Genomic DNA, 15,309 nt, shown 5'->3' on the forward strand with positions numbered 1-15,309 from the left:
ATGCAAGTTAGCAAAGTACAAGACACTTGGGTTAATAATTTAAAAGGAACTTCACGGGCTGATAGATATTGTTATTTTCGTTACACTCTTTTTAATATGAGAAAATTAGAAATCTTACGTAGCAAGGTCCTTTATTCGTATCAGTAAATCCAGCACATATATTGTCCTTTGTGATGAACCCTGCATAATGGCTAGTTGCATTGCACTTCTCAGAGTCTAACGTTGGCAATGGTAGGAAGTTCAAATATTTTTGTAAATCCACTTCGCCATTCGCAGAGAATCCCCATCCTGCCATGACGCATATCTGTCTCGGCTAAAATTAATAAAAAATGCACATATATTTTAAACACTTTACCTATATTTTCAAATATATTCTTGATACCAAATATTCGTAATACGAACTTGAATAGGATGTTTCGGAAGGCAAACGGCGCTAACGTTCCTTGAGAAAGTTAGAGGCTTCTCGAGCTCAACTAACGCGATATCATTGTTGTATAAAAATTGATTGTATTTCACTTGCGGGTAGGGAATGATGTTCCTCACGGGATGTGCTTTTAATAGGTTTTCACCGGTGAAAAGTTGCCACCCACTACTTTGCTTATATCTAAACAAAATAAAAAATATATCTTTGTAATTAAATTCCGCTCGAGATTCGAACTCGGATCGATAATCTAGTCCATCTTCGTAGAAAAATTCTGTATTTAATCCACTTTCTGTTAAACCATTGAAGCAAGAAATCTTCGAAATAAGAGTTAATGGAATTAACTATAAATTTTCCAAATCTTCAATGTGTACTTTTAAAAATTGAAAAATGTGTTATATCAAATTATTAGAAAAGACTTATTATTATTATTGCTAGAGTTGACAATGAAAAAGAAATGATTTCCTTGAATTTTTGTTTTCTTTTTTTTTTTTTTTTAGATTATGAATCTCTTAATCGAATGATTTACCTGTGAATACAGGAATAACTGGCAAGCACATGCATAGGTCCCAATATGCTTGCCGTGCAAGCAGCACCGTGTTTAGGTTCCTTTAGCAAGGCCACGCTGGACCATTGTCCTTCACTGGCTGGTGTTCCGCCAACCAATCTGGCAGTTGGTCCTTCGCCATAGTCAGAACCGCAAGAAAATTCTTGGCAAGATATCTGCACGACCTTGTCGGAGATGCAGAATTCCACTTGTTCCAAATTTTTGACTAATGGCGCACGATGGTTAGGATTCAACTTTAGTCTGAGTATTTTCTGGATTTTATCCCATATCTGGAACTCTGTGCTCTCAGAACCAGCGAATCCTAGAGATTGGCAGTAAGAGTTGCTAAATTCTTCGCTCCATCCGTCGGAGCACACAAGACGATACTCATCGTTGTATTGTCTGGAAAAATACAACGTCCTACTTGATTTGTTATTTTCTTAATTTAATTAACAATAATAGCTTCTTAAGTTCAACTGATACAGATGGATAAATATTATTTGTTTAATCAGACGATTAGAAATTTTCTTAATTTAATTAACAATAATAGCTTTTTAAGTTTAACTGATACAGATAGATAAATATTATTTGTTTAATCAGATGATTAGAAATCTAATTAAGTTTAAAATTATCGAATTAAGCCTTGGAATAGAATTGTGAAATGAGGTTTCATTAAGCTAAATGTTTTACTTGTCGATAGCGGTAGATTAAAAAATACACAGACTGCCCTTGGAGTTAGTTAAACACTGATATTTGATAAGACTAGATATACTACTTTATGAATGGAATGGTTTGAAACGTGAAGAGAGAAGATGATCTGGTCTTGTTCGACTACAACAGATTACTTCTAATATTGAAGTGGAATAAAATACGTTAGAATATTAAAAAAAACACTATGCCATTTCTATACTTTCTCAACAAGAAAGTAATGAATTCCAGTCTCGATTAAAAATTCTTCGAATTTTTTTTTGATTATTCGATTTTTAATCCAAGATTTGTAATTCCAATTTCAACATCTTTTTTACCTTATTTTTAATAAAGAACTTCCACCAAATTCTTGAACACCGCTATTCTCGGTGTTATCTTCTCCTTGTCCATCCGATGACTTTTTCTCCATAGTCATATTTGTCATTAAACAGTTCCATTCGTCAGAATGATCAGGACAATGTTCTATCCCATCACAGACTTGATTTTCAGGTACACATCCGCCTGTTTGACACTTGAACTGATCAAGAGCGCAATCGCATAATTTTTCGTCCTCTCCATTAGCACATTCTTTAATTCCGTTGCAGTGCCACGTTAATGGTATGCACCATTTTTCTGTTGGGCAAAGATACTCGTTGTTTCCACAACTTTCGGCACAATTGTACTCATCTCGGTGATCCTCGCAGTCTGGTCGACCATCGCATTGCCAGATGCCTGGGATGCATCTTCCTAAAATTAGAAATAATTATAATATAAGTGTAGTATCGTGGACGAGGGGCCTGGGGGGTGTCGTGCGAATTATAAACAAGCGGTTGCCGAGCATGTGCATGATGGGGTTTAAACAAAAGATACGAGGCTAAGACAAGAGACAAAGGGTTGCTAAGGGACATAAACGAATTAACGGCAGTATGAGTTGAGAAGCCACAGAGTGCGGATTGCATTGTCGAGATAGTGTTGTTAGCGTTGTTGAAAGAGAGTTGAATCTGTGTCGACGAGAGTTGTTAATTAATTATAATACGTTGTTACGATTAGTTCATGTTAAATAACCATTGTTTTCTGTTTAATCCATTTATTATTAATAAACTAATTATTATATTTACGATACTACATAAGTTTAAAAAAATTCGTGTTGTATTGTATTATTATTGTATTATTATTTATTTGTTATTTTTTGGTGATTCAACTTAATGTCAAGTTCTATATAATTCAGGAATAAAGATGACAAATTAATTTTGAACGTGAAATTGACGATGAATTTGATCCTACTTTAAATAAGAACAACTTTTGTCCTAGATTAGTCTACCGTAGATTTAAAAATATATCTTAGAGTAAACACGATACTTGCGAAACAAATTAAATGGGTTGTCAGTCGAGTAGATAAAACAAATAGCCACAATTTATTACAGAACAGACAGAGCTTCTTTCAATCTATTTTTACAATTTCGAGAAGCATCCGGTAGTTCCAAATACTCTAAAAGATGAAGCAATTTGCTCGAATGATAACTAGTGACACCGATAACCCGTGCTAGGAAAGAAACATCTCGTCCGATATTAGAACATTCTTCGTTCAAATTATTACGAAACCTGTATTGAATATTAAACGAGAAGCCATTAAGTCGATCGTATATTATACCAAGTTTTTCCTTTCACTTTTTTCCACCGATAATTGTCCTTCTAATTTGCATTTAATGATCCTTCATATAAAAATATCACGGTCCACAAGTATTAAGATAGTTATTGATATTTAGCATAAATTGTGTGTTTTCCATTATTTTTATTTTCTAGTTATAAAGTCGTAGCGTTTCAGTATTTCATTCGAGTACACACAGTGTATTTATGACTGATAGTATACATTCCAAAAACTTACCACTGGGACATCTAAATTCATCGAATTGACACTTCCATTCTTCGCAATTCTTTTCATCACTTCCATCGTCACAGTCGACAATTTTATTGCATACCAGGTCTCGCTTTAGACATTGACCGCTTGCGCACTGAAAGTTTCCTGGACAACCTTCCTCCTTACAATTTAATTCATCCGAACCATCGGAACAATCATTCTCAGAGTCGCATTTCGCTGATAGTTTCACGCAGTATGCGCCATCCCTGGATGTTCCATTGACACATTGGAACTGGCCAGTTGTACATTTCGAGAAAACAGTATTTGGAGGAATATTGAGGAAAGAAACATCAATATGGCTAGTACTTTCCACAACTGCATCCGGTAATTTAGTTTGCGTGGACGGTGGAACTGTCGTGTCAATGCTCTCTTTCGCAACGTGATTTGCTTCCTGTGCAATCGACACTATTGACGATTGATTCGAAGGAAATACTGAAGACTGTGAACCTGTCTGGTTCGGTTCTCCATTTATTTCAATCACTTGTCCTGGTTCTATAGCTGTATGGCCTTCGTTAGATGGTTCATTGATGACTGGATTTTCTGTTGTAAAATCTACGCCTGATCGATGGAAATTGAAGTTTCGGAGAAGTACGAACGGCTCTGTAACCGGTTCTGGCTCTTCTACCTTCTCCGAAACCGGTATGAAGCTAGGATACTTCTTTGAACTGTCTGGGACTGTTATGCTTGTTTTATCATTCAGACTCTCTTTTTTATTAGAAGAGGTTTCGGACGTTTGTACATTTATTTGGTTTGATCCGCTGGTCGTTTCGATGATCTTCAATTGTGGAACAGGTGCAGAATTTTCTTCTACGTGGATATCTGTATTGGTCGCAGTATGGTTCTCTTCTTGAGCTTTTTCCTTTTCAGCAAATATTTGTGGTATTTCAGTAGAGAATACCGTAGCCGATTCTGGAATCTCTGTTAATATATTTTCACCCTCGTCCTCTTCCAAGTTCAATTCCTTCTCCTTTTTGTGCTTGTACTTATCAATAACTTTCTTGTCCACTGACTTTTTCTTCACTTCCAAACTCTTCTCCAATGGAATCACTCTTAAGCTTTCTTCCGACAATTCGTCCGCATCCAAGTTAGGTAACATAGTCTTAGGTGTAGTGGTGATAAAATGTATTTTATAATCGAATCCTATAGGTTCGGTGTCATCTTCCAATATCTCGGTAACTGGTCTAATATCCTCTGTCGTACTGGAACTCTCAGACGTCTGTTTATGTAATTCCGTTGAATCTTCTGTTAAATTCTTCTGCATATTTTTCTCTGCGTTCATTGTAGTCACATTTTCCTCACTTGTATTATTTAGTACTGAAACATTTGGTTCTAACAATGTGTTATTAATACTTGTGTTGTTTACATGTTCCACTGCACTGGTCATCAGATAGTCTGCAGTGCCATTCTGAGCATTCACTCTTTCATCACCACTAGTTACCAAATCTTCAGTCGAATTATTATTCATCTCGTCAATAGTGGTTTTTGAAGAGTCCTTCTGTTCAACTTCCGTATTATTAGAACGTACATTTTCTAAATCACTAGTTTTCACTTCAGCGTCTGGCTTCATTGTGGAGGTGGTTAACAATACGTCACTTTCAGTAGTTTGCAGTTCTTCTGGCAATATTGGTACCTGAGCAGTGGTTTTGGTTTCTAATGGCATCATGTGAGTTGTCGGTACCTGAACTGTCGTGGTATCCTCCATACTAACCTGAACGCTATTCTCGTGTTCTGTATTATTGTCTTTTCGAGTATTCTCTTCAGTTACAGTTGTGCTTTCGATTTTTTCAGTTGTAGACATTTCTTGCTGTATCTCCAATGGTAACACTGGTATTTGCGTGGTTAATTTAGCATCCTCTGTATGGTTATCTGGGACACTTTCAGTGTCATTCGTTGTAACGTTCGTGTTATCGTTTGTGTAAGGTATATCTGTCATCTTGGATGATTTCTCGTCATCATTTGCTATTAATTTATCAGATTCATCCTTAACTTTCTCTCGTATCTCTGAGTCATCCTGTTGATACCCTTTGGACAAAGTATCATCGTTTATATCGTTATACTGATCTTCTACTGCGTTTTCTTCAGGTTTCTCAGAAACAGTAACATTATTCATAGAATCTTTTGATTGTTTTTCGTTTTCTTCCGTTGGAATAGTGGTAACTACGTTAGATTCTGTTGTGGTTCCTGATTTATTCTTATCTGCATTATTCACAGTGGTTTCAGTTTCCTTGAACTGTTCCTCCAATGGTATTACTCTTAACGCCTCTTCATCTTCCTCGGAACTTTCTCTACTCTCCTTCTCATTTATAGCATATTCTTCATCCTTAGTTGGCTTATTAATATCATAATTATGTAGTCCATTTTGAATTCCAGACTCCGTGTTATTAATTTCAACAACGTCCAAACCATCACTCTTGAAACCACGACCCAATTCATTTCCAGTCATCACATTTTTCACATTATTCTTTTCCTCTTCCTGTTCTTCAGGTATTTTGACATCATGTGTTTCTACGTGAACATCATTCAGAGAATCCTTCACGTTAGTGTCATTCATACTTTGTTCCGTGGATTTGTAAGTAACAACATCTTCGACGTGTCCTTCGAAAGGATTGGGTACATCCTGCTCATCTTTATCCAATCTGGGAGCTTTCTTCACTTCTTTTTCCTTTTGAATATCTGGCAAGAAGGGAGACATATCATCTACGTGTTTATCATAAGCTGGATCAAATTTCTCTGTAGTTTGTTCGATTGCATTTTCAGGGAACATTGCTGGATGCAGAGGATGATTGGTTGAATGATCTAAATTGTCTTCGTAACGAAGGGAATCGCCTGAAGAAACTATATTCTGTTCCGGATGAATCGTGGAACGGTGTAGAACTGTTTGAATAGCTTCTGTAGAAGATTGGATTTTATTTTCTACAATTGAACCTTCAGGAACACCGCTTGAGGATGTATTAGAAGATTGGACGCTTTGTTCAGGAATTAGTTGAGGAATGATCGCATGAGGATCATGTATTTCTGCTGTATATTCAGTTTTTGGAATTAACATAATGTGTTCCTCTCCTGTATTGTTTTTAAGAGGTTCTAACAAAGGTTCTACATTGTGACCAAAATTTTTTGGTAATTTAGGAAAGACAGTCGTTGGCATGTGCTCAATGATGTTAGTTTCGTTGGTTTCATGCATAAGTGATTCTGGCACAACTGAAGATTCGCCAGATAATATTGATTTAGGTACTTCGTTACTTCCTTCTGTACTACTGTTCTCTACGATCGTATTTATTTCAGTAACGTTTTCTGATTTGTTATCTACTACAAGAGGAGTCGTTTCAGGTTTTAGAGTGAACTCCTCAGAAACTGAGGACTGTGTGCTAGACAGGGAGACGGAATTAGATTCGGACGAAGAGTTCATAATTCCAGATTCCTCCTTACTTATATTCATTGTAGTAGCTTCAGTTGCTTCATCCTGTGACATGTTAGTCTCAGTGCCGTGTTTAACCTTTGCTGTTTCTTCTATATCCATCTTAATAGAGGTCATTGTTGTTATTTTATCTATATTATCATCCTTCACCATTGTCGTATCCATTGTCGTAACAGTTGATTCAAAGTGATCCTCGGAATGATTTGACATTACAGCCTCTTCGGTATCAGGCATCAAAGGTATTACTGGTAAGGGTGTATCATTACTTGCTATTTCATCGACAGATTTCTCATTACTTGGCAATGTGGTCTCTTCAGGCATCATTGATATTGTAGTTTCTGACCCTATGTTTATAGGAGCGTTAGGTGTAAAAGTATTTACCATTTCTTTCTCAATCATAGATATTGTAGTCGAAAATTCAACTGGAGATTCTGCTTCCTTCGTCATACTAGGTAATTCAGTGTAAGTTGATTCGGTAATTGTTTCAACAGACATTTTATTCGTAGTCGCAGATTCAGTAGAGGATTCTGTTTTACCAGCAGTTTCTTCTGCGGACTCTATTGGCCCCATTGTGTTTTGTATTTCGGTAGAATGTTCTATAATAACAGGTACATTTTGATGAGACTTTTCATCGATGGGAAATTCGGGTTCTGTGGATGATGAAATTGGTAATTCATGTTCTATAGCAGTTTCAGTTCCAAGTTTTTCAGGTCTGACAGTAAAATCTGGCTGAGAAGGTAATACAGGATGTTCAGTTACTGCAGATTTTGTTGAAGATTCTGAGTCATTAGTAGGGTTTGGTTCAGCAATTGGTGTTACTTCAGTTGAAGATTCTGCTTCAGCTGATGACTGATGTTTAAGAGAAGATTCCACTTCAATTGAAGGTTTGGATTCAGCAGAAGATTCTGGTTCAATATTGGCCATAGTTTCTGTGTTAGGAGATTCGATATTGTTTACTTCTAATTTAGTTGGAGACTGTGCTTTAGTGGGAGGTTCTGGTTGAGAAGTAGATTCTGTCACCGCAGGAGACTCTGGTTCAGAAGAAAGAACAGGTTCTGCAGAAAGTTCTGGTTGAGAAGAGGGCTCTGGCTCTGCAGCAGGCTCTGGTTGAGAAGAGGACTCTGGCTCTGCAGCAGGCTCTGGTTGAGAAGAGGACTCTGGCTCTGCAGCAGGCTTTGGTTGAGGAGAGGGCTCTGGTTTTACAGCAGGCTCTGGCTCTGTAGGAGGCTCTGATTGAGAAGGAACTTCTGCTTCTGCAGGAGTTTCTGGTTGAGAAGAAGGCCTTGGTTCCGTAGAAGACTCTGATTCAGAAGAAAACTTTGGTTCTGCAGGAGACCCTGATTGAGAAGAAGGCTCTGCCTCTGCAGGAGATTCTGGTTGGGAGGTAGATTCTGGCTGTACAGAAGGCTCTGGCTCTGCAGATGGTTCTGGCTCTGTAGAAGGCTCTGGCTCAACAGGAAATTCGGATTCAACATTTGGCTTTAGCTCAGCAGAAGATTCAGGCTCAGCAGATGGTTCTGGTTCCGCAGGAGGTTCTGGTTCCGCAGAAGGTTCTGGTTCCGCAGAAGGTTCTGGTTTCGCAGAAGGTTCTGGTTCCGTAGAAGGTTCTGGTTCCGTAGAAGGTTCTGTTTCCGCAGAAGGTTCTGGTTCCGCAGAAGGTTCTGGTTCCGCAGAAGGTTCTGGTTCCACAGAAGGTTCTGGTTCCGTAGATTGTTCAGGTTCAACAGATGGTTCTGGTTCCGCAGAAGTTTCAGGTTCCGCAGAAGGTTCAGGTTCCGCAGAAGGCTCAGGTTTCGCAGAAGGTTCAGGTTCCGCAGAAGGTTCAGGTTCCGCAGAAGGTTCTGGTTCCGCAGAAGGTTCTGGTTCTGCAGAAGGTCCTGGTTCCGTAGATGGTTCAGGTTCAGCAGATGGTTCTGGTTTCGCAGAAGGTTCAGGTTCCGCAGATGGTTCTGGTTCCGCAGATGGTTCAGGTTCAGCAGATGGTTCTGGTTCCGCAGAAGGTTCAGGTTCCGTCGAAGCTTCAGGTTCTGCAGAAGGTTCTGGTTCCACAGAAGGTTCCGGTTTAGAACTAGATTCTGGTTCAATTTTTGATTCGGTAGGGTACTGACTCGAATAGTCGCGCATCGAATGGTCATCTTCTGATTGGTCATGCATCGAGTGGTCATGTGCTGAATGATCATGAGTAGAATAATCGTATTCCGAATGCTCATGTGCTGAATGATCATGATTTGATTGATCATGTGTTGAATGGTCAGGAGTCGAGTGACCATGTGATAAATGATCATGCATCCAGTTTATTGGATCAGATTCCCCATTAAACTCACGATTCTGTTCCGTCGTAGTCATCTGTGTAGGCTCTGGTCCCGGCAAAGAATCATGTGGTTGTACATGAAACTCATGTTCATTACCTTGCGGTGAGGCATGTCTATTATGCGTTGACTCGGTAGTGAAGTCCAAATGATCCCAATTATCAGGCCTTCTAGGTTCAAATACAGTACCAGGGCCTCTACTCCTTCCCTGAACATAATCGTGCACCACTTCCGTATTAGATTCCGGTATCTCATCATCCATTTCTACATTACTCAAATCATTTTCATCAATGCAGTTCTTTTGATCACTGTCCAATATCTTTCCAACTCCACAGGAGCAAACAAACAGACCTTTAGAGTAATCGTATTCGCACCTTTCTGAACACTGAAGATTTCCACTCTGACACTGATCAACCAATTTATTCACTCTTAAACTATTCAAATGATATTGTCCAATTATGTTGCCACTCTTCTGTAGCGTTTGCTCGATCAGCTGTTGCATTTCTTCGGGCACTGAACGTGACGGATAGCTTATCCTAAACCTCACTTCACCATCCCTGTTTATGTCGTATACCTTGATGACTGTTGTATTGTTTGGGGGCTGTTGTAACATATTCTTCAAATTTTCTTCTATCTCTGAGCTGACTTGTCTGTACACTCTCGACTTTGGATTGCTGAAATCATTGTCCCAATGGAAGTCGTCTAGTTTTAATATACCGTCTAAGGCACTTGGAACGGTGTTGTAAATGGTTTCATCGGTAGTTGGCCAGGGTGGGAAGCTTGAAGTCGCAGGTGGTGGACTCGATGGCGGATCTTTCACGTATTCTTGACTTCCTGCGGTTCGTACGTCACCAAATTGCCGGGAATTGGTTTGCTGGAGATTTTCCAAGGGTTCTGAGGCTTCTTGCGTTAGGATCACTCCAGCTAGGGCAGAATCAATCCTTTATTTAGTTACATAGGATTTCAACACTTTAAAAATTTTTTTCTAACTATATATTACATTTCGCATCTTCAAAAATGACTAATTTAAAAGAGTTTAGAGAAACTATTTATATGCTTCAAAAGACTCTTACTTCCGGCCAAAATGGCAATGATAACCGCTACCAGTAGAACCATCAGTCCACATCCCCAGCAAGCCATCCTTCTCCAGTACGAACTCCTTGATCTCTTGTCCTTCGTTACATAAAGTTTCTCGCCTCTGTAACACAGATTCATCCATAGTTAACAACAATAGTTATGAACTTTATCAATTCACCCCCATCCTAGACCCAAAAGAAGCGTATTTTATACAGCACTGTGCTTGTCAGTGTTCCGAGACCTTCTTCAGCGACCATGGTATTAGAAGCTTCCCTAGACGAACAGACACCATATTCTAAATGACTCATCGCGATCATCTAATCTTTATTCCGGAACTAAAGTTCTTCCATACCCATAATCCATCGTGTTCTTTCAACCCTCTCGACTCTTAAACTTTGATTCAAAAATCATTTTCGGTTTTCGAATCAATCGAAGTCCGTTTTATCGCGACGATCGAATATTAGCGGTCAGTGTCCACGCGTGGGGAGTCTGCTTCTGAGGTAGTGTTGTAATCGTTTCTTTGCGAATAAATGTCTATTAGAGTGTATCGACTCTTTCATGATGATGATGATGATGATGATGATGATGATGATGATGATGATGATGATGATGCTATGTGTAGCAATTACAAGATTCGTGAATCCTGAAGCACCTGTCACAGGCATACAAAAAAAAAAGAAAAGAAAGAAAAGTATAACAGACTGACATTCTTCAGCCTATTCATCGTAACTGTTTTCTAGTATATCATCCCGGTGCATTTTGCAAGGTGGAAATTTGTGAATTGCTTGTGGCATTCTGTCGCTTATACATATATATGTATCGTCAGGCTCAGCCATTGCTATCGTTGATTAAAAAAAGGGAAAAATACAAGAAAAATAGGGCGAGTAGCAGGGGTGTAAGCGGGTTAGTTCGCGAATCGTGCGCATCCACCATTTCGTTCATCGATCAGCAGCCTCTCTCTCCCCCGTTCCTCATCCTCGTAAGCATCCTTCAATGTACCTGAGGGCTGTCAGCCAGTGGGAATAGTCGACCAGTCCGGCGGCAGGGTCTCTCAGGCTGAGTCCCTCACGGCCGACGCCGGGGCCCAAATCAAAACGCACTCCAGCCACGGTTGTTTCAACCTCGGCCTCGGGACCCCTGCTAGGTATCGTGACAACAGAAAACACCGTCTCTAACTCTCTACTCAGCTTGCTGCTGGCCTCTATGTTATACGTATATGTACGTATGTCTCTGTGTGCCTGTATCTGTGTATATATGTATGTGTTTGTTTCGTGTGAGCTGTAACCTCGCGGTCAGCGGCGACGAAGCTGAATGCTGTGGCTCTAACGTTACGCTAGGCCGCTAGGCGAACGATCTCGCATGGAGCATGTACTCTGTTTCATGGTTTGTGCGATCAGATGCAGGTTCGAAGACTTTGTTTCTCTATATCTTTCATCATCTTTTATCGTTAATCCTGATTTATTGGCAGAAATTTTGATTAATTTTGATGTGTATTAATGGGTGAAGGTATTGTTGTAAGAGAAATTCCATCTTCGGTTTTTGTCCTTTTATCGGGTTTTGTGAGCTGGGACTTTGCATAAGTGATACTGTGAGATTTGATATTCATATTTGAGAACGTCACAGGAGGAGTGATATAAGTGACAAAAATTTGTATTAGATATTATTACTATAACATTAGATGTTATCACTATTATAAACAAAAGTATTTGTACTATTTTTCCTCAAGATAAATTAGATATCCTACATAATACTTTTATCTCGAATTTGTATCATTCTTATATTGATTCTGGTTCATTCATCTCTAATGATGCAATGCATTACGAGAAAGGAAGATGATAGAAAGACTATTAAAAGTGTTATTTATGAAAATCACAATTAATAAACATTGTTCGTATATGCTCCGTACGAAAAATAATGTTTCAACTATTTCTCCGTGCACTTCTGTGTTACGAACACACTACTTGCTCTTCTAGCAAGTTGATAACATTCGCATATAACTCGTAGCCTCGCGAAGGTATTTCATATGACCGTGCTAAACGGGCAAACAGCATAAATCAACTTGCTGTAACTTTTTCTAAAAAGATCTTTGAAATATATACGCTTTTTAAATCATCTCGACGCTAATATCAAACGACAAGCAAGCAATAAAAAACAAAGAAAGAAAGGAACAACTACGCAACACTACTCAGTTCTTGCAGACCAAAATATTGTTTAAAAAATTGTGTAATAAAATGACGAAGAATTCAGAATGAACAATTTAAGAAACATTTATATCTTTGGCGTAAAAATTTCTTGTATTTCAGATTCTTTCTCATAATTTTACAATTTTACGTCGTATAGGATAATTATACAACCCGGAATTTGTAAAATTGTATTTCTCCATTGTCAAAATTTGTTGCATATACAAGAAAATGTACCAATACCGATAACTTGCAATATTTCATTAATAACGTTACTTTAATCGCGCAAAACGGTCTTGGTATCAGACACAAAGAGATGGAAATATTTGATGTTTTGTTATACTGTGAATAGTTTTGTGGTTGCCTTCTTATATCGTAAATCTTTTTACTTTTGTTGCCGCCATGGGAACATCACCAAAAATTATTATCATTGTCGTTATGACTAAGGTAATCGGAATAAAAATTATTCATAATGGAGTATAAAATAATTCGTGGTCAATGCATAGTTCTATTTCTGACGAAAGACGGTCACTCCTGCGTTCTGCTGTGAAACATTGTGACACGTTCGTTTCGCAAACTCCTTCATCGGTGAATGTAATCCGCAACATCCGAGGACCTTTATTCGCTCCGCCAGTATCCGCAATATTTTTGTTTCTTTTTTAATCGATACAATTGCATTTTCTTTATTACTATATATTCGCAATCATTTGAATCATTTTCTTATTTGGAATGAATTATGCGATATTAAAATAATTATCGATTTCTGTTTATGGTTTGCTCTATCGTGTATTTTACTAATTACGTAACTAATTGTTTAATACTAATTGTTTAATTAATTGTTTAATTCTCTTGGTATTTATCAATACGGAAAATTATTGGTGCTACTTCCCGATTGTTGAAGCAATGACGAGCTTTGTAAATTCTTATTTGAAGAGCTTGTTTCCGAAACGCTTTAAATTCGTGCTTGCTTAATTTAGATTCCACTGTAAACGCGTAAAATCTAGTAATACATTAACGTGTGTAGCAGACGGAGAAACGGAGGACGCGTAAAAGACGCGAGATGAATATTAAAATGCCAACGAAATCAGGTTTCACGTTTATGCGAACTAGAGGATTATTTTCAACAAAATTAATGCATCCGCTTGGTTATTCTATTCTGCTCAATCTTCTTGATATTCGTTTATCATATTTCTTCGCTAAAAAAAATCGAGCGATCTCGCAACGCCCCGGACTGGTGAACACGATCGAATGTTAAACAGTAGCCAGGAAGAGAACACAGAGAGTAGAAGAATATTTTTCAGCCGTTCGTTACCTGATGTACTTTCGATGCTCGTTCACTGGAACGAAGTACTCTTCGTAGGGATCAGCTGGTACCTCGCAAGCCTCTTGACCCTTTGTCTGTAGATTGTTGCCCGCGTAAGGCCTCATCGAGACCAGTTCCAAGTTTACGGCTTCGATTTGCTCCTTTTTTCCAGTGTCTATCGATAATAGGAAATTATTAAAATATCGATTGTAGAAATTGAGACGAGCGTCGAATTTTCATTGAAAGAAATTTCAATCAGTGACTCGTCAAATTTCAAGGTGTTCAGACGTACCAAAGAATTCAAAGTGAAGAAATATATTCTAACGCAACAAAAAGGCGAGCCTTTATCCATGTAAATATTCTACTCTTCCTCATATATCACGGAAAAATCAGTGAAAAAGACCGGAAAACCCCGTTTCATTATTAGATTTGTGGAACTTTAGTATTTAAGAGCTATTAACAATTATTTAATGGTGTTATAAAATGATCGTTAAGTCACAGTTCCAAGGCATGAAGTATCATTTATGTAACCTAACTAGACATTATTTTATGTAATTAATAAGTAATAATATATTACACATTCATGGCTATCAGTCATTTTTCAAATAGATTTCTTCCCTTCTTTTTTTTAGTACAACTGTGAGTATAGTGATCTCAAACTTATACTCAATCACATGCATGCGTTATAGTGCCTTAGGGGTTATGTAATTTACAGGTGTGGAAATTACACGTGGCATTAAAGTATTTATTTATGGGGCGGAACCTCGCGTGCTGCAAAGTCGTTGTTTATAGAGAAAGAAGTTGGTTAATTATATGTTTACTCGGACGTAGTTCAAAAGTCAATATACTTTTATTGAGTAACGTCCTTCGATCATAACTTTACGTAGCAAAGAAAGTATGTTCCATTATATGGGCGGAAAATAATTGACATATCCTGGGAATAGTTGACATATCCTTTAACTTTTTATACTAACAATTATATAATGGAAAAGTTGGTTTTAGCGGCTTGTTTCATGTTTCAAGACAAATATTACATAGAATACAATAATTCATTTATCGAGTGAAAGTTAATTCGAGAAGGTTCTAGGTAAATCTATGACAATGTTTGGAAGATTTTCATCACAGATAACAATTCCTTTGTGTGCCATGCTACTTTATCGAGCCATTTTTAACAAACGATTTAGGGACCCATTGTCTCAAACGTAAATGTACATTTTTTACAATTATTTTACGTATTTTACAAGCTTTAGTAATTATGTAGGAGACCTTTCATATACTTTCTGCGTTTCACCGACCTCGAACAACTTTTTCTTCGAGAACTGTCCGTATTGTTGGTGGTGGTGGTGGTAGTAATTAACGATCGAAAGTTCGGCTCGTCCTGATCATATCTGGTAAAATCGAGCGATCAACGCAGATTTCAGTAACAGCGACCGCCATTTCTATAACGTTCTT

At 38.0% G+C, this 15,309-nt stretch overlaps 1 protein-coding gene across 2 annotated transcripts in view; it reads right to left on the reverse strand.

Moving 5' to 3' along the window:
- LOC138183634 (uncharacterized) overlaps positions 1-15,309 on the reverse strand; it is a 56,510-nt gene that overhangs the window by 1,246 nt on the left and 39,955 nt on the right. Inside the window, exons 3-10 of one of the 2 annotated variants that reach the window (XM_069120863.1) lie at positions 13,867-14,032; positions 10,371-10,495; positions 8,743-10,221; positions 3,541-8,688; positions 1,994-2,402; positions 951-1,370; positions 403-604; positions 119-313 (exon numbers count right to left, since the gene is read on the reverse strand). In XM_069120863.1, the coding sequence (XP_068976964.1) occupies positions 119-313; positions 403-604; positions 951-1,370; positions 1,994-2,402; positions 3,541-8,688; positions 8,743-10,221; positions 10,371-10,495; positions 13,867-14,032 (8,144 nt within the window). Of the gene's footprint in view, positions 1-118; positions 314-402; positions 605-950; positions 1,371-1,993; positions 2,403-3,540; positions 8,689-8,742; positions 10,222-10,370; positions 10,496-11,373; positions 11,497-13,866; positions 14,033-15,309 lie in introns of those variants that run through there. The other variant, XM_069120864.1, reaches the window with a different exon arrangement.

This window comes from Bombus flavifrons, chromosome 9, assembly GCF_040668555.2.
Source record: "Bombus flavifrons isolate JBK064 chromosome 9, iyBomFlav1_principal, whole genome shotgun sequence".
Lineage (NCBI taxonomy): Eukaryota > Metazoa > Arthropoda > Insecta > Hymenoptera > Apidae > Bombus > Bombus flavifrons.